Source organism: Protomyctophum parallelum (assembly GCF_964188405.1).
Source record: "Protomyctophum parallelum genome assembly, chromosome: 4".
In the NCBI taxonomy this organism is placed as follows: domain Eukaryota; kingdom Metazoa; phylum Chordata; class Actinopteri; order Myctophiformes; family Myctophidae; genus Protomyctophum; species Protomyctophum parallelum.
In genome coordinates, this window is record NC_139700.1 from 37063201 (window position 1) to 37083535 (window position 20335).

At 42.0% G+C, this 20335-nt stretch overlaps 1 protein-coding gene across 1 annotated transcript in view; it reads left to right on the forward strand.

Moving 5' to 3' along the window:
- Nucleotides 1-19547, forward strand: part of cspg4 (chondroitin sulfate proteoglycan 4) — a 124179-nt gene extending 104632 nt beyond the window's left edge. The window contains exons 7-13 of the mRNA XM_083762340.1: nucleotides 6294-6492; nucleotides 7121-7252; nucleotides 7858-8018; nucleotides 13315-13498; nucleotides 14544-14812; nucleotides 14939-15400; nucleotides 15840-19547. Coding sequence (XP_083618466.1) covers nucleotides 6294-6492; nucleotides 7121-7252; nucleotides 7858-8018; nucleotides 13315-13498; nucleotides 14544-14812; nucleotides 14939-15400; nucleotides 15840-17000 — 2568 coding nt within the window. The 3' untranslated portion in view covers nucleotides 17001-19547. The remainder of the gene's footprint in view (nucleotides 1-6293; nucleotides 6493-7120; nucleotides 7253-7857; nucleotides 8019-13314; nucleotides 13499-14543; nucleotides 14813-14938; nucleotides 15401-15839) is intronic.
- The last annotated feature ends 788 nt before the right edge of the window (nucleotides 19548-20335 follow it).

Consider the following 20335-nt stretch of genomic DNA (forward strand, 5'->3'; position numbering starts at 1 on the left):
CGCATGTGTTAGCATGATCCACTATCTCCATCTAGTGGCTGGCTGGGGGTATGGCCCTCCCTTTGTGTTTTTATGGAGTTGGCAGTGTGTATGCATGAATATTTCATGTAGCTTTGGACTGTATGAATATTAACTGCATTCCGTGTTATCATCACCGTCATTGTTATGGTTATTAACGTAATTACTTGTTGTGGTTATGCATATGCTTATCACAATAATTGTCGCTGAACCCAAGTGAGTATTCAGCAAAGTATGTTCTTGTATTTTGGAAAGAAATAGGGACAGTGTTAATGTTAATGTTACATCACCCGTAACAGCAAATGTGTTGAAGAGGGAGAACTTTGCAAAACAAAACAAAAATTTGGATATTACAGTAGCCTATATATTTTACCTGCACTGTGAACATTTGAAGCTGATGACTGTATTTGTTAGCATAACCTTTGAAACAATCGGTAAACCTTCATTTGAAAAGTGCTACATAAATTGTTATTATAGATATTTGCAATCCTGACTCCTCTGAATAACCAAGCTTGTCCATGTGTGGTCTGCAGGAAATATGTCATCAGAATACCATTGTTGATGTCAGTTTTTGCTGTGAGAATTTTAGGGACTTAATTCCGCCGATAACTACGGAGCACAGTCCGTACATCGGAAGATGTACTGTATATGAAGATGTGTAGAAACTAAAGCAGATGTCCCGCCTTATCCCCACTTTAATTTTTTTTTTTTTTTTTTTTGTGAATAGAAATGAGAAACAGATGACAGCTCCACTTCTATGGGGCAGAATTACAGACATTTGAAGGTTGTTGTGGATTCCTCTTATGCACTTTGATTCAAATGCCACTTGTCATGCACCATCATTATTACCATAAAAGGGACACATTCAGAAGCATTCTGTGTGCGTGCGTGCGTGCCGCGTGCGTGCTTGCTTGCTTGCTCGCTTCAGTGATGGAGTCTGGGCTTGATGGGCATGACTGCTTGTCAGTCATGAGTAAATGGTGGAGCAGAGGAATGTGACTGTTGAATTATATATCTCACACTTTGACATTTAAAACTTTCAGTGAGCCTTATAAAGCAGTGTTTATAAAAGCCCTTAATAATAATTATTATATTATTGTCCAGGGTGAGTCCAAGATATGTGAAACTGGCAACCTGTTCTACTGTCTTAACATTAATGAGGAGTTTGTTAAGTCCAGTGTGGGTTGTTTCAATGACCAGGGGCCTATTTCACGAAACTTGGATTAGAGATTAAGCCGGGCTTTAACACATATCCTGGCTTAATATATCCTGGATCAGTGCTTAACCGGTTTCATGAAAGCTGGTTGATCTTGCCAGATTAACTTAACCAGTTAACCTGGATATGTTGAGGCTTGATTCAGTTTCATGAAAGTGATGCTACATAAGTTACCATGGAAACTAATGCTTTGGACTTAGCCTGCTCCGGACCAGGCTAACAGCCAGGTTTAACCTAATCCTGATGTCTTTACTGTTCATTAAGCAGTCAAACTGATCACAAACCAATGATGTTTTCCAGATTTATTCAATTATTATGGGTTTATGTTGCCTTATTTGTATCGGTCTGCATTAAAGGACTAATTTAAGCACTATATAAAATCAAATAACCAAAATATATAGGCTGCACAACATCATGACAGCTTGTGAGCTTGTAGATCAGCTGCTTTTGGTGAATGTTCCCCATGATGAATAGGTTTGCTGTCGTACAAGTGCACGGTTAAGAAGAATTATTATATTATATTATATTATTATTATTTTTTTGTAAAAGTGAAAACCACTAAATATTACCATTACTCATTGTTTTACAACATATTACCATTGTAACGTTTCACCCACTACTAGTCCTACATACTTACACCTAGAAACCCCATTCAAACCTATTTAGGTTCATCCTACGGTGGACATGTGTGCCTGAAAAGGAATCTTTGAAATGTTTCATAGTTTTAGAAATATAGTGCTTTCAAATTTGAGACATTTATAGGCAGATATTGGCACTTAAAAAAATCACTTTCACCTAGAAACTCCATTCACACTTTGTAAAATTCAGCTTACTGTGGAGACACATGCTGGAACTTTTTACTTTGAAATGTTTTATAGTTTCTGAGTTATTTAACTTAAACGCCCAATGCATTCTCAATGGCAATAGCACAAACTTTGGCATGCTACATGAACCCATGACCCGGCCCTGTCTGGACAACAACCCCCTTCCCCAAAGGTAGCTCCCTCAGAGGAGGGAGTTATGGCAAAATATCACAATGCGACAATATCATTATGCTTTGCTACCCCAAAACTATATTTTTGGGGTAGTTAATCATTCAGTCTATCCACTATTGAGAGTATGTTCTCTCTTTAATTACAGCAGCAGTATTTATTTTAGAAGCTTAAGTCCTTGTATCAGTAAGTCTTGAATAGATTAGTAAAGATAATGAGATATACAGAAGGGGGCTGTAATGCAACTATTAAGGATGCAAACTGCCTTAATACCCCATGAAGAAGAAGGATCAGTAAATCTGTGATCCACATAAGGGGTCTAGAGACAAAAAGCCAGACTGTCTATTAAGCCAGGCTTGCTGATCCCGGCTCGCCAAATCCACCAATTCTGAGCCTCGCTTGGCTTTAGTGGAACGGAATAAACCAGGCTGTAAAGATCAGGATTTAAAAAGCCTGGTTTTGGCCTAAATCCTGGATTAGTTAATCCAAGTTTCGTGAAACAGGCCCCAGTTCTTTTGTTTTGTCCACATTCAACTCTAAATAGTTTTCAGTTCACAACTGTGTAAATTGAGAAATGGTGTTCTGATAGACCATAATAGAGTTATTGTCATGGAGCAGTCCGAGAATGGCAGTGTCATCAGATGATCAGAGTATTTAAAGTAGGTATGTGATGTTGCTGGGTGAGGGGCTAATACAGTCATTTGTGTATAGTGTGTAGAGGAAAGGACTGAGGACACAGCCTTGGGGGGCCCCTGTGTTGGTGATAACAGTTGATGAGAATGATGTACCTACTTTAACTGCTTGTGGTCTATTACTGAGGAAGTTGTGAGACCAGTGGATGAGGAGTGGAGGGATGCTGAGGAGGTGCAGTTTCTTGATCATAATATGGTCAAGAAACGGCACCTCCTCATAATATTATTATGATGACGTTGAATAGTGTTGAAAGCAGAACTGAAATCAACAAAAAGAATAGTGGTAAAACTGTCCGAAGATGAGTCCAGATGTTGGAGAAGGGAATGAAAGAGGCATGCCACAGCATCCTCTGTCCCCCTCTTTGCCCTATAGGCAAACTGGAAAGGATCCAGCTGTGACCTGACAGCTGGCAGAATGATGTTTAGAATCAGTCTTTCCAGGCATTTCATCATTATTGATGTTAGTGCTACGGGTCTATAGTGGTTAGCAGGCCCGGAGTGGAACTCCAAATCAGGCCGGGAGTTATACGCCCTGGTAGGCCACACCGCCTGCTCACACCGCGCACAACGTGCGCGCCGAGATTTTGGGGACCCTTGGGGGACATTTTGGGGGCCTTTACAGCAATTTCACATGAGAAATGTACCATCTGATGTTATTTATATTATTAACTTCTTCCCTCCATTAACATAAGACACACAATGTAGTTATGCTGCAGCAACACTGCCTGAATTGAATTGAAATTGACTGTGGCTGGCCTGGCCTGAGCTTAGGAGAGTTTTTCTTTTTTTTTGACAGCCAGGCCACTAGGAGGCAGGCCACCGGGAATAGTCCCGGTCCTCCCGATGGCCAAACCGGGCCTGGTGGTTAGGTTATGAGGGGCGGGGTTTCTTGGGTACCGGTATGATGGTGGATGCACTTAGTTAAATGTCAAGATCTACAAGCTTGTTATGTATCATCAATAGATCATCTTATAGACCAGCATGCAACAAAGTACATCCTCCCTCTCGTCATATCTGCTCCTCTCTTCCTTCTGTCTCTCTCCCCTATTTTATTCTCCTCTCTCTTCTCACTCTTCTGTTTCTCATCTATTTCTCTCCACTCCTTCAGCTGTTCTTCCCTCAGATTGCTCCCTTGACTATTTAAGTGTCTTTCAGTGGATCTGGCCCATTTCTTTCAATTAAAGTTCCTCGCAGGCTACCAGCCTGAGCCATTAGAGGTCAATTAGAAATGTAGAAACACTGCTGTCGGTGCAGGTCTCTCGCCCAGAGAGTGAGAGAAAGAGAGACAGACAGACATCTAGACAGAGACTCAGCCCTGAGCCACAGCTCTTCATCTCCCCGGTAACAAAGGTCTATAAAGCATCAGGAGACATAATTAACCTTTTCAATTGTTACCTGGCAAATGTATGCGTCATTTTTCAATAGAATGACTCCCGTTTGCTTTCTTTGGCACCTTTTGTTCAGTTTGAGGTTTCATCATTGGCTTCTTTGGGTCTGCTTCCCAGATTTCGCTGTCTCTCATAACGTGCCTCCACGGCATCAGTCTGGACTTCGGCCCCTATAGGCAGAGAGTATAAGGAATCAGAAAATGATTTCTGTTTTTCACTGTTGTATGGACAGCAGTTGAAACGCAGTCACGGATTGGTATACCCATCATTTTCTCATTTCCCATACACTGTATGTGTAGGCCGAAGTCCAGACTGATACACATTATCAGTCTGGACTGATCATGTGTATCGAGAATAGAGAATAGAGACCCGAAGTCTGACGTAAATTACACATCCTACGTGGGTCACGTTTTTCCCCCCCATTCTGAATTCCCATGACTTTCTTTGCTTTGAGGGTCTGTGTAAACACAAACATTGAAGACAAAAGTGTGTAAACACAAACATTGAAGACCATATGAGGATGCAAATTGTAATTGGCCAGAATGTGATGATGTATGATGATAAGAGTGCCCCTCACTTTACAGTTTACACGGGTGTGATTTTTATATCACATCAAATAAGAATTCTGTTACAAAAATAAACAAATCAGCCCGGCAGATTCACTATGTACAGTATATGAAGAACAATTTACAATTTACAATTCAGGCATTTAGCAGACGCTCTTAATCCAGAGCGACTTACATTAAGCAAGAACAAAAAAAGCATGGGAATAGATCACATAAAAACATTTATCAAGAAACATGCGTAAGCTAAGAAAGTAACAGTGGAATATCTATATAATGAAGCTATACATATAAACTATACATCTATACTACTATGCTATACATATGTACTATAACTATGACATGCTATGACTACATACAATGCAATTATAGTGCTGTCTACATAACATGCTATAAGTCTGTATCAAATGCTATCTAAGTCTACAGAAATGCTATCTAAGGGGGTGGGGTAAGTGCTATGGGCCATGATGGAGTCTGAAAAGGTGGGTTTTCAGACTACGGCGGAAGATTGGGAGTGATGCTGCAGTTCTGACTGCAATGGGAAGTGCATTCCACAGTTTTGGAGCCAGAAGGGAGAAGAGTTTGGGACGTGTGGAGCGTTGTCCCGGCGTTTTTAGTGAGGGTACTTCCAGCTTCCCTGCGTTGGCTGATCTGAGTGCGCGTGAGGGTTTGTAGGGTTCGATCATACTTGCAAGATATGGGGGAGCCATACCTTTGGTTGCTTTGAATGCCAGCATCAGAGTTTTGTATTCTGTGCGGGCAGCGACCGGGAGCCAGTGGAGGGAGCGGAGCAGGGGGGAGACATGTGAGAATTTTGGCTGGTTGAAGACCAAGCGAGCTGCGGCATTTTGGATCAGCTGGAGAGGCTTAAGTGCACATGCTGATAGGCCAGTAAGGAGGGAGTTACAATAGTCGAGTTTTGACAAGACTGTTGTCTGGATTAGGAGCTGGGCTGATTCCTGGGTGAGGAACGGTCTAATTCGTCGTATGTTATAGAGTGTGAACCTACAGGATCGAGTGACAGCTGTGATGTGAGTTTTGAACGAGAGCTGACTGTCCAGGACAACACCAAGATTCCTGGCTGTTGGGACAGACGTTACCAGGGCGTTGTCTACGGAAATAGTTAGCTCCCGCATAGGGCAGGACTTAGCTGGTAAGAAGAGAAGCTCAACTGATGGCGAGAAAACAATAATGTTACTGCCGTCAAAATCGTACCAAACATGCAGTATCAAATATGAGTGACTGACTATCCTAAACGATACAGAGCCACCTCCCTGACAATATCGCAGAGACAGTGTGTTTATTTTTGGACCACAATTCTTATATGAGACTATTCTATGATGACCCAATGTTATTCTCCATTATTTATTATTTTATCTGTCTTATTAACCTGACTGTCTCTGGTGTCCTTCCTTCTGCTTCAGGTTCTTGCAGGAGAAGAGGCAGACATTACGTCTAGCATGTTGAACACCGACGACGTGGACACGGCGGCAGAGGAGCTGGTGTACCATGTGGAGTCCCCGGCCAATGGGATGGTTTCTCTCAAAGAGTCACCAGATGAGGAGGCACTCAACTTCACACAGGCCCAGGTCAACGGTGGAGAGGTCACCTTCATTCACCAAGGTGAGGACTTAGTTACGGCAGAGTAATTATGATTTTTAATGAAACAGACCTACGTACTGTATACAGAGTAGACCAAATCTCTTTCTGTCAAAGATAGCCGATCTATGCCCAAGCGTTTTTGGCTAATGTTCCCCCCAGAATTTGGCTGCTGGTGTTCAAGTGGTTACATTGGATGGATGGATGGATGGATGGATGGATGGATGGATGGATGGATGGGTGGATGGATGGGTGGATTGATGGATGAGAGATGAGATGAGATGAGATGAGATGAGATGAGATGAGATGAGATGAGATGAGATGAGATGAGATTTATTGTCATGTACAGTACAGTACAGTACAGCGAAAGGTATTTTCTCACCGGAGTGCAAACATGTCAGTATAAAGTGATACATTAAGTGCAGGTCAGTAAGTAAATGCAGTAAGAGCAGTAGACATTGAATAAATAAATAAGGATATTATAAGGCGATAAATAAAGATCCATTTTGCACATAGTAGTAGTAAGATCCAGTGACCAGTGATCCAGTTTCCTACCCCTTAGACCTGCTGAAAGGTGGATTTCCAGGCCTGTTTTAAAGGATGCCAGTGATCTTCAGCTTCACAGTATCAGTATGTCTCTCTCTGTCTGTAGGTGAGGATTCTGGAGGGTTCAGCTTCACAGTATCAGACGGAGAACACACGTCTCCCCTCTATCGATTTGTGGTCACTGCCAGGCCGCTCACCATCACCATGGAAACGCAGGAGGAACTCATGGTGTTTCCAGGTAAGATGCCAGATCCTATAGTGCCTGGCTGCTCATATATGTTACATAACTTTGTTATATGACATACAGCAGACTGCTTTGTGTGCTTTTCTGTGAAAAGGGAAATTTTTCTGTGAAAAAATAAAAACCTGCTAAACAAAGGGTATTTATTAAAATGTAGTATATCTTTTGGGGGGGGGGGGGGGGGGGGTTTCTTCTTTTTCTTCCTTTATTGGATAGCATACAGTATGGTGACAGGAAATGGGGAGAGAGATGGGGGGTTGACACGCGGGAAAGATTGTCGGTATCGGCAGTAGAACCCGCAACACGCCGCCAGGCTTAGCAGCCTAGGTGTCCGGACCGTTACACTAGCCGGGCACCTAGGCCAATATAGTATATCTTGTAATTATATATTCTATTATAATTATTTTCATGGAATCAAAGGTTTTATGGTGATGAATCACTAGGATCCTGGATGGCTTGATTCTAGCCTTAAAATAATTGAACCATAAAACTACGCCCACTGCACTGCTATGCCCTATTGTGTAGTCATTAGCTGGTCCAGGGCCATTTTCCACAGACTAGTCACAGCTCAGATTCCTGACTGGGGTGTATTACTTTGACAGGAAGCAGGCAGTCGATCTCCAGTGCCAACCTGGACGCTGTGACCAGCGAGGACGGAGATGAAATCAGCTACAGCCTGGTCAGACCTCCACGCCTGGGAAGACTCATCCTGGCCAATGACAGGAACCAGTATGAAGAGATCACACGCTTCACTCAAACTCAGGTATGTACTGTATGACGGAGGGCTGTGTGTGTTGTGAATCGTGTGATATAACGACATAGCACTGTGGTTCCCAAACCTTTTAGCTCGCGACCCAAAACATTTGTCTCCCCGGAACCCAAACTATAGTGGAAATAGCAGATTTAAAATCTCACAACGTGTTGCGTTTTGAGCTTGTACTGTAGCTTGGCTATTTTAACTACTTCTTACACATTTGTTTTCATGGAATTCATGGAATTTCTTTATTTTTTAAACAAGAAATTAAGGCATATTTAGTCCTGACCCATAAAACTGTGTCCGTGGCCCACTGTTTGGGAACCAGTGATATAGCACTGTGTTTTATCTGTCTGTCTTTCTTTCTGTCTCTCTATTCAGCTATCTGCTAATCTGACTGTCTTTCTATTTTATTTGAAATTATATAAATAAAGTTGAACAGTATTATGCAAGTAAAAATATAAAAATAATTCCTAAATGTGTTCCAGTCCTCAGCCAGCAGGGGGAGACATTGCACATGGAATATAGTCTCACTGTAGTATGGCCATTGTACAGCAGAGAAATAGGCCAGACAGTCATAGATGACATGCCCTGCAGGCTAAATGTCCTATTATAGTATTCTACAGTTAATGCACGGTAATCGTAACAAAAATATGTTTTGATCTTTGAAAGCACTGGAATTACATTAGCCTACCATAGAGTCCAGGACTCATGACATCCTCTCAACAACAGGAGGGATATTTGCAAAGCATTGCTTGTGATTCCAGTAACTTAGTTAGATGTAGAATTAACATGCAGGTTGTTCTGTTGTTTGTACTAGTCCTTACCCGTTGTGAGATATTTGCCGCGGGGGGTACTGCGCCCTGGTCGCATTTTTAATTCACTAATAAATTCATTATTAATCATTAATGTGTCAAATCGAAAAAAGGGCTCCGTTACGCCCTCCATATTCATATGGTCAATGGCTGTGGGAGCGATTGGTGCAGGCAATGAGGAGATAATGCGGTGTTTCTGACACACACTCACACACACACACACACACACACACACACAGACATTGTTAGAATTATAGTATGATTGTGCCAGTACAGTAACCTCAAGCAAAAATAGTCACATTACAAGAACTGCACTCTGTCGAGTGCATACTTGCTTGTTGCACACTAGTAGGCCATAAATGGCCAACTAGTGCACAAGCAGAGCGCGCAAGTACTTTCGACCACTGTAAACTGTTAAATCTCAGTATCTCTGTGAAGGAACGTTTGAAATGTATAATCAGTAGGTGTAACTATTTGCTACCTACAGTATCTACTTTATGCATGTAAACACCTAGTATTATTAAGTATGGTTCAAGTTTCTATCTATATAAGAAATACAGTTTTATCGATATATTCTAGATCCCTTTTTAGTTTTTCAAAGAAAAATAAATCATTGATATGTGATATGTGAAAAAATGTATATAAACTGAATTAAAATATATTATACAGTATAATTATTGTATTACTTATTGTAAATTGTCAATTGTTTTAAATGTATTTCATCTTGGACTCTAGTGATATTAATACTAAATCATGATCAGAGTAATATGTGTCTCTAACTTCAATTTCTGTAATAATACTTACTTATTTGTTAAAATATACATGATCTAAAATACTTCCGTAATCTGTAGTTGGATTTGTATTTAATTGTTTAAAGCCTAATCTTGACATGTAGGTCTTTATACTTCTATCTTTCTCAGTATTATGGTCTTCATTGAAATCTCCTATTATCATAATTGCAGAAGTCGGAGATGATAGATACTTTACCATGTTTTCGAGAAATGTGTTTAATTTCGAAAGGTCTGTTTTAGGTGATCTGTACATAAGAATGATATATAGATCTTTATCTTTTACATGTATACATACGTGTTCTACTTTTTCTAATATCCTGATTTCATTTTGAATTATTTCAATGGAAATATCTTCTTTTATAGCAAACATAACTCCCCCACCTATATCTTTTTCTCTGTCATTCCTGATTGTATTTGTGTTCATTGTTTTTAATTTAAAAGTAATGTTATTATTTTTCTTTAAGTGTGTTTCAGTAAAAGCTATTAGATCCAACATTTCGAGTTGGGAATCTGAGTTTATATCTTCTAAATGTGTTAGATAGCCTCTGACGTTCAATAATCCAATTTTTAATGAATGTTTTAATGGTAATTGAGTTATCTTCCGTATATTTGGATTTTCAAGAGGTGATTGTCGTAATCGTATAATTTCTCTCTCTACATTCTTATCCACTTTGATCTTTTTAGGATTAAAGTCAAGTATATATAGATATTTTATCCTTTTCACTCTACTGAATGCTACATAGGCTTGTCCCGGGTTAAAATGTGAGCCCTTCATAGATACGACAATCTCTTGTATAGTATACCTTGAACCTTATGAATAGTTAATCCCCAAGCTAATATCAAACGGGAATTGAAACCTATTTGTTGATCCTGTTCTTCTGCCTCCATGGAAAATAATAGCTTCATGTCTGTAGATTGGAATTGCTTCTGGATAATTTTTATAGTTACTATTAGACTTCGCATTAAGACCAACATCTTTGTCTTGGAATTTAACGAGTATTACTGTAACATAGGTGCCGTTTTTCCCAAAGGCAATATACTCAACAAATCCTCTGATACCGTTGACTAATCCATCAGATACCATTACATTAGTAGTCAACATCACTTGTGCACCAATTGCTATACTGAGTGTAGTTGGTAAACCTCCTGTTTGTGATAGTTTCCTTTTTGTGCAATCCAGATCAAATAGTCGTGTGTCTTTATCTTTTCTACTATCTTCTGCCTTTATATGATAAATAGTAATATTCAATTTATCAAGTTTGTACTTATTGCTATTAATTATTGCTATTAAGATTTGCTATTTTATTTTTACTGGTTATGTATATAGTATACGTACGTATGACTAGCTCTAAATGATGACGTAAGACATACGTATACATATACTATATAGAGTATGTAGTTGTAAGTTGATTAGCGGTATACTGTGGTTACTTTGCGCCAAAAACCGTGACAGCCAACCCGCCATTTTATGCTTATGCAAGAAAAACAGCAAATGTGCCTGGTTTGCTGGGACCAGATTACACAAATGACCATATTTCTTACGACATCATTGAGAGCTAGTCATACATATACACACCACGTACTCTGGTCCCAGCAGATCAGGCACAATTTGCTATTTTATTTTTACTGATTATGTATATAGTATACGTATGACTAGCTCTCAATGATGACGTAAGACATACGTATACATATACATATAGAGTATGTAGTTGTAAGTTGATTAGCGGTATACTGTGGTTACTTTGCGCCAAAAACCGTGACAGCCAACCCGCCATTTTATGCGTATGCAAGAAAAACAGCAAATCTGTGCCTGGTTTGCTGGGACCAGATTACACAAATGACCATATTTCTTACGTCATCATTGAGAGCTAGTCATACAAATACACACCACGTACTCTGGTCCCAGCAGATCAGACACAATTTGCTATTTTATTTTTTACTGGTTATGTATATAGTATACGTATGACTAGCTCTAAATGATGACGTAAGACATACGTATACATATACATACTATACTATATAGAGTATGTAGTTGTAAGTTGATTAGCGGTATACTGTGGTTACTTTGCGCCAAAAACTGTGACAGCCAACCCGCCATTTTATGCTTATGCAAGAAAAACAGCAAATCTGTGCCTAGTTTGCTGGGACCAGATTACACAAATGACCATATTTCTTACGTCATCATTGAGAGCTAGTCATACATATACACACCACGTACTCTGGTCCCAGCAGATCAGGCACAATTTGCTATTTTATTTTTACTGATTATGTATATAGTATACGTATGACTAGCTCTCAATGATGACGTAAGAAATATGGTCATTTGTGTAATCTGGTCCCAGCAAAACAGGCACGGATTTGATGTTTTTTTGCATACACATCAAATGGCGGGTTGGCTGTCACGGTGAAAGAGACTCGGCAAAATTATTACTTGCGCGCTCTACTTGCGCAAGTAACAAGATAATCTATTCCAGTGCTGAGTGCTGACATAGGCCTACTAGGTTTTAGGCTATTAGTATTTTGTGTGTGTTGTGCATGCAATCCGTGCATGCATGCTTTTTTGTCTCTGTGTGTGTGTCAGTTAAGGTTAATGTGCAAGTAAATGTAGACGGATAACGTGGTCAAACGTGCACAGAATGTTTGTTTGTGTATGCACAAGCACACTGCATGTGTGCACTGCAGTGACTGCACACATACAGTATTTGCAGGTGCATGAGGAGTTGAATTGATGTGCTGACCTCAAAGACTATATGCAGCCTCACTCACACATTCCAGTCCACTAATCGTGTTCCTCCTGGCTCAGCTCACATTGACAAACCACTGGCACAGCACTCTGGCTGGAAGCACCGTTTACTGTCTGCCTACTAAAGGTTGGTCTCCAACAGTGAAGAGCTGTGTGGGCTTTGAAATGATAATATAGACCTCGTTCTACTGCTATGCCGCCAGAATGTGGAATGCTCGACCAAACACAACAGCGTGACTCCTTACCCTCCTTCAAAACCGCACTAAAAGAGCACCTGCAGGTGGCTGCAAATTGTAACTGGCCCCTGTAACAAGTCAAAACTCAAAACTCTACTATATGGATTATGGAATGTGATTTACTGTTTTAATTTTCATATTGAAGGGTTTTGTTACGAATCCCAGGTTACAGCAGGCCCAGTGCCACGGGGGTGCCTGCCAGAGGGGGCCTGGCACCCTCAGTTGCTAATTCTGCCCCCTCAGTTTGGTATGGTCACATATTGAAAATTGCTCAACATATGCAAGTTAGCATCCAGCAGTTTCGACATGCTGGGGACCCATACTCAACATTTCTAACATAAAAATTTGGTGTACTCAACATGTCCAGGTTCACAATGGGGCTTTATGGGCTGGCTACTAGACTAATACCCAACGTCCACTCTACTTTCTCCTGTCCTCGTGACACTAGTCATCATGCATTCGTTTTTTTTTCTGGGTTTTCTTTCAGTGAAAAAAGGTAGTTGACGTTGCCGAACATTTTCCATCATAGTTTTAGTCGACGGAATCAACACTGCAATGTTAAATATGTCACCTCTAAAAGCAGTTTGCTCTCTGGTTTCCTGTCCCAGCCACACTGTCAAGCTTCAGTTGGAGTCTCGTAATAGTATCCCAAACTTTCCAACGAAACTTTCCAAAAAGCCACTGATTTGTTTCCTGTTGTGTTCCTCTGTCGACCCCTAGTTGGAGTCTGGAGCCGTGTATTATGAGCACCAGATGCCTGGAGATCCATTCTGGGTGGTGAGGGACTCCATCGAGCTGATCCTGTCGTCTCAGCCGGCTCCTGATGTCCGACACATCCTGCCCATCACAGTGTCTTACTACGCCGCACACCGCAACGTCTCCTCACAGCTCTGGAGGAACAAAGGTCAGTCGAGTCAAGCTCGGGACAGCTAGGGACTTTATTAGACCACTGTTTCCCAAACACGCAGACATATTTTGGGGGGTCGTGAGTAAATATCCCTTCATTGTTTCCTACATTTGGTTTATAATTATTATTATTTCGAAAGGTTTTCAAAGAATTCCCACATTTTATTCCCACATTTTCTAAACTATTTCATATATCAATACAAAAAAGAAATCTAAGAAAAGATTAAGAAGTAGTGGAAATAGCAGAGCTTGCATTTTCACTAGTTTGGTTCCTGGGGAGACATAACATTTCTCTTTTGGGTCTTGAGCTAAAAAGTTTGGGAACCACGGACAGCTCCGATTCTTGATTATGATTGACATAGCCACTTTCGAAGCATTGTAAGTAAATGCTGGAAATGGTAGGAAAGAAAAGTTGTGGAGCTGTGGAGGCACACAAATATATTTCATTTTGTGCAGCAAGAAACCTTTTTCTTGCGCCTAATAAAATAACAAGGTCCTCTTTCAAGTCAGACTTCATCTGCGTCTCTCACACATGAAGAAATGTGTTTCACAAGAGCACTGCAGAATATGTGCAAAGTATACAGAAATAGCCAACTTTTCATCCAAATAAAATAATCCACAACATGTTGAAGGAAACCAGCTCTATGTAGACCTCTGTCTCTGCAGTGTCTGCACTAACACACACACACACACACACACACACACACACACACACACACACACACACACACACACACACACACACACACACACACACACACACACAGTGTAAGAGAGAGATTTATGTAGAGAGGGTTTTGGCTAGTATAACTGGTCTTTTTTTTTTGCTGTAGAATAACACGTGCACACACGCACACGCACCAGACTAAAGAATGTTTATTCTTTCATGGGACACTTTTGAGGTCCATTTGAATTCAGGTAACACCCTGCTTGGCTCTCACACCTGAAGCAATAGTGATGTAAGAAAACAGATAGGAGGTAACGGATGGAATAACCCAATAACCTATTAATGATGTACTTGGCTGTTTGCCGTCTTCCCTCAGGTCTGGAGATCGTTCAAGGTCAGAGGAAAGCCATCGACGGCTCCATCCTGGATGCCTCCAACCTGCTGGCCAGCCAGCCGGAGTCGGACCGAGGCCAGCTGGACGTGCTTTTCGAGATCCGTCGCTTCCCCGCGCACGGGCGCATCACCCTCCAAGGCACCGACCTCCCCCGGGACGCCCCGCTCTTCACCCAGGAAGAGGTGAACCGGGGTCAGGTGGAGTTCCTCCACGATGACTCCGGAGCCTCTTCCGACAGCTTCGGCATTCAGGTCTGTAGGGGTGGGACGATAAGCCTTATTATCGTTTATCGTGATGAAAAAAAAACCCCACTTACAATAATCGTGTCGCAGAGATTTTAATATATCATAATGTTCACATCGTTGTCATCTCTTCAGGTCCGTCTCATCCCCAAGGCCCGTGACGCCGCCCCCTCCCCGTCCCAGGCCGTGGTTCTGGAGGAAGTCTTCCACGTCTCCGTCAAGCGGCGCGACGCGAACCCTCCCGAGCTGGTGAGCATCGACATGCTGCTGGAGGTCCTGCAGGGCGCCATGACCGTGCTGACCCGGAAGCACCTCAACACACGCGACGAGGACAGCCCGCCGGACGAGGTGCGCTTCGCCGTGACCAAAGCCCCCTCGAACGGGCGTCTGGTGGACACCATGACCACGGACCCCGTCTCACAGTTCACCCAGGAGATGGTGAACAGCGGGAGGGTGGGCTTCGTCAGCGACGGCAGCCTGGCCGACAGCTTCGTGGAGTTCGTCGTGTCGGACGGGAAGTACCACACCGAGCCGCACACGCTCCACATCGGCGTCCTGGCCAGGACTCTGGTGCTCGCCAAGGCTCCAGAGATCCAGGTTAGTTAGTAGGGCTGTCACACATTTGATTGTCACACAATTAAATCGTTAATCGCAATAATTTGTGTGACACAAATAATTGCGAATGCGATTATCAATTTCATTGTGTTTTTTGGCATTGGAAATTGGAATATTATGAATATAAATTACATTTCTGTTTGGCTTTTAGGCTTCGTAATGCAAAAATGGGGCAAATATGCCCTATACCTGAAATACAATTACTGGCATTTTTATAAATTCTATACTATACTATACTATACTATACTAATAAAATAGTGGAAATAGCTTATCTAGAAGCTCACAAGGCGTGCGTCATAAGCTTGTTGACCTGCTATTTCTGCTTTTTTTTATGTATGAACACGATTATGACAAAAATAATTGCGATTATCTCAAAGAATTGCGATTAGACGATTATGTAATAATTGTGACAACCCTACAGGTCAGGCAAGGGGACGACGAGACGCTGGTAACGGAGGAGATGCTGCGGGCCACGACTGGAGGCCCCATCGAAGAGGAGGTTCTCTATAAAATCACCAACGTTCCCAAGTACGCGGCCGTCATGGTGGACCGACAGCCCACGTCCGCTTTCACCCAGACGCAGATCAAGGAGGGCCGAGTCAGCGTGCGTTTCGTCAAGTCCACCTCGCCTCGAGACAGCGTGGCGTTCGTGGCACGGAGCAGGGCGGCGAACGTGTCGTCGTTCCTCAACATAACGGTAAAACCTCTGGCCAACATCGCGCAGGACCCTCTCCTGCCACGGGGCGCTCTCGTCCAATTGGACAGGAAGCTTCTGGACGCGACGCCGCTGGTTAACAAAACCAGGACCAACCCCGTCTTCAGTGTCATCCAGCAGCCTCGGGGAGCCAGGTTTGTGAGGTCACAAGGTCATCCCGGAGCGGGTCAACCCGTCGATACCTTCAGCCAACGTGACTTGGACGATGGCCTCGTGGCAATGGAGATTCTAAACGATTCTCCTGGATCACAAGGTGGCGTGGCTCAAGATGAAGCCCGCTTCCTGCTCAAAGCCCATGGCGTCCCTCCGGCAGAATGCGTTCTGTCGTTCCAAACGGCACCTTACAATGCCTCTGGCGTCTACCCCGTTACTCTGCTCAGAGTTCCGCCAGAGTCACCGTGGGTGGATAGTAATGATCTCCCGGGCGGGGCAGGATATCCCCGTGCCACGCCGGCCGGCCCACGCTGGAGAGGCAACATGGACTGGCCCCAAGGAGGAGAGGGCCCTACGACAGCCCCTCCCTCGTCTGGGGGTCCATCGGACTCCCACAGGAAGCCCATCGTCTCCCGGCGCAACAACCTCTGGTCCATCCTCATCCCCATCCTCGTCATCCTCCTCCTGCTCCTCCTGGCGGCCATCCTGGCCTACTACCTTATCCGCAAGAACAAGACGGGCAAGCACAACGTCCAGAACGCCTCGTCCAAGCCCAAGAACGGAGAGGTGGCCGGGACGGAGAGTTTCCGCAAGACGGACGCGGCCAACAACATCCCCATGTCTAACATGGACTCCAAGGAGGCCGACCCGGAGCTTCTGCAGCACTGTCGGACATCGAACCCGCCCCTGAAAAAGAACCAGTACTGGGTCTGAGATGTTCTGAGAGACAGGGAACCAAGCTGAGTGTTTTGGGGACGATGCTGCCTCCTGAATCATTCCATGTTATCAGTATTGTCGACCTTGAGTCACAGTATTAGGAATAAATAGTGTTTGGGACACTGCCTGCCAAATCAATCTGCTTAAAAATGAAGACCTCTTGCCACAGTAGTATTATAAATTAAAAACACTCTTTTACCTGATACCATTGGTTACTCTCTTTATCTCAAGCAGCGAACTGTGGGCCAATTCTCAGGGGATGAAACACTGAATAGCTATTGGCAAATACGAGGGGCAGTTTCTTCAGCCATGTCTATTTATTGTTAGGTTGTATCATTCCTTTTTGGTCAAAAGGGCACGAAATGAGGACATGAACATGCTTTGTGTTTGCAAAGGTTTTATTTTGTTGTGCGCTCTTCCATACAAATGTATTCAGTGTCTGTCTGTCTGTCTGTCTGTCTGTCTGTCTGTCTGTCTGTCTGTCTGTCTGTCTGTCTGTCTGTCTGTCTGTCTGTCTGTCTGTCTGTCTGTCTGTTTGCTTGTTGTTCTGAAGGAGAGGTGGATATGTGTTGTACATACTTCAGATATAGTATGAGGTACATGTATGCTGTATGAGTGAAAAAGATGATACGCTGCCATGTTTTATGGTTATTTTTCTATCACTTCATTCTTTGTATTTTTCTTCTTTTCTCAGTCAAACTCAAAATGACATGACTAGTCTCAATAATTTGGGATGCAAAAATGTTAGCCTGAGATGATCAAGTTTGGTGTGGTGAAGTCTTGTTCATCCAGTTCAAAATGAGCATGTGCTCAGTAGTACGCAGCAAAACCTGCCCAACGAGGTTCTGTCCTGTTTCATATTTAATTCTCTTATGCATTCCTCTGAAGGCGCTTGTTAACGTACACATACTCACTGGACTGACACAGCGCCCACCACAAAACCTCACACACGGTTTAATTTGAGTTTTTAACGCATTCCTGATTGGCTGACAGGCACAGATGAGGTCACATCCTGATTGGCTGACAGGCAGGGATGAGGTCATTTGGAACTATGAGGTTTTCATTTTCCAAGGAGCCCACGAGAGTGCCTTAAACGCTGAGATTGGTTGGTTCTTGGTTGGTTGGTTTGTTTTGGTTGGCACATTGGTTGTTTGTATAGAAGTTGATCGGCTAGTTGGTTGGTTGTTGACATGGGAATAAAGTGTAAAAGGTTCCACTGGTTGGATATTAAAAGTTATAGGCCTAGATACTTGTGATAATGATGTTATGCATTCCATTCAGTCTTTCTTTAAGAGAAACATTGTGTAAAGGAACCTAAGACACCTTGTATTGATTCTTGTCAGATTATTCTTTCCAATGAAATTAGTAAAATACCTGTTAAATCAGGTTAGATTCAATCCGAAATGGAATCCTATAGAATCTTTTTTTTGTTTTATATCTCTGACCTGTGGAGACTGTTTATAAAATTGATCAAAGTATTATTCTTTTTTTTTTTTTTTACTGAATGTTTCTGTTTATTGAATGTGTTTAGAACAACACAACCGAGGGCACAATGTTTAGTATATCTGGTGCAGGGTAATTAGGTTAGCGTTTCTCTCCTAATGCCTCACACTGATTAAAAGCATTCAACAAACTAGATCTATTTCAGTATTTGTGTTGTATATATTTTTTTATTTCATCTATCTATATTAGGATGCATCAAGGCTATTTCGTTTCATTTTTGTTGAGCAACAAAGTATACATTTGCCTTAAGTCATCTCCTTTAGGCCTTTGTACTCTTGAGAGCATGTTGTACTTTGCTGTTTTCTCCTTCGATTTGTCTTCTATTTTTGTAACTTTGTACAAGAGCAGGAATCCTCACGTATAGCAGTTTTAAACTTCACCAGAGCGCTCAGGAAATGGACTGTGTTTCTAATATCACTGTCGTCAGTTCTCCACACTGAAATAGATTTATCCCATTTTTAGGTTTCACACTTAATAAGAAAACAAACAAATAATAATAATTTCCTGCCTCTGGATCAATCGTATCTTGTTGATGTCTGTGTGTAAATACTCTATTTTTGAATACTATTATTGTGTTTAATGGTCATCTAGGTAAAATATATTTCACTGTGTAAGAGACTTGACATCATTGTGTTTGTATAATTTGCCCACTGGCTGTGTGTGTGTGTGTGTGTGTGTGTGTGTGTGTGTGTGTGTGTGTGTGTGTGTGTGTGTGTGTGTGTGTGTGTGTGTGTGTGTGTGTGTGTGTGTGTGTGTGTGTGTGTGTGTGTGTCTGCCTGCCTCAGATCTTTGCTCCCCCACAAAAGTATGACATTTTCTTGTTAGCTTTTCTATTTTCTTTTCACTATTTATTATTTCTGTCAACCCCCTTTTTATCACATACTGATACGTGATTACTTGATTTAAAAATGTAAGCCAACATGCTAAATACAGAACCATGCTTTAGTACTCCAGAAGACATGTCCAGTGAAGCTACAGTGTGTCGGAGAGCTTACATTGTCCCAACACTAATGGAAAATAAAGGGTACATGCAACGTACAAGATTGTCTGTGCACGTGCTTTCTGATTTTGCATAGTGTTTTTTAAAGATATTCTTCTGTCATAGTTAGAATTTACATCTAAACTATACATCAAGTAAATTTAACTCTGAACGTGTACAAATGTAACCAAATAGTCCCATAAGGGTCTATTTGGTTACATTTAATACACTTTCAATGTTACAAGTGGATAAATTAACACTGAGGATTTTACTTTGTTGTCATAATTTCCTCAATTATTCCTCAGTTATCCAGACTATCTATATATCTGGTGTTTGTATTGGCGAGCTGAGGTCTGTCATGGGATTTGGTGATGTGGGACATGTATGCTGCCATATTGGTGACTCAAAACGTAATGATTGTGATTATTGCATCTTTCTCTCTCCCTATAACAAAACACTGGAAATTGCATCATGTTGGGGTGTTTGGGGAAAACATATATTTGTTCTATTGCTCTATTGCTGCATAATATAGGCTACAACAATAATTGAGTACACAGTACACACAGTTTTATTATTCTACTTTATTTAAAGCCCACCTCTATTATTTTCAGGATGATGTGTGCTCATTTGGCCACCAGGTGACATCATAGTGCAGGGCAGCGGATTTAGCCGCCCAGCCTTGCATGTGTGCAGCGTTTAACAAGTTCCTGTCCCAGAGTCGTCATTCTTTCCTATGAATGGCCTTTAAGTTTGAGTTTTCTTTCAGCTGTTCACATTTTCCTGCAGTAGAATTGAACTTGTGTCGATCACCTGCTGGTGGCTGTTGTTGGGGAACAGGAAGGAACTCTGT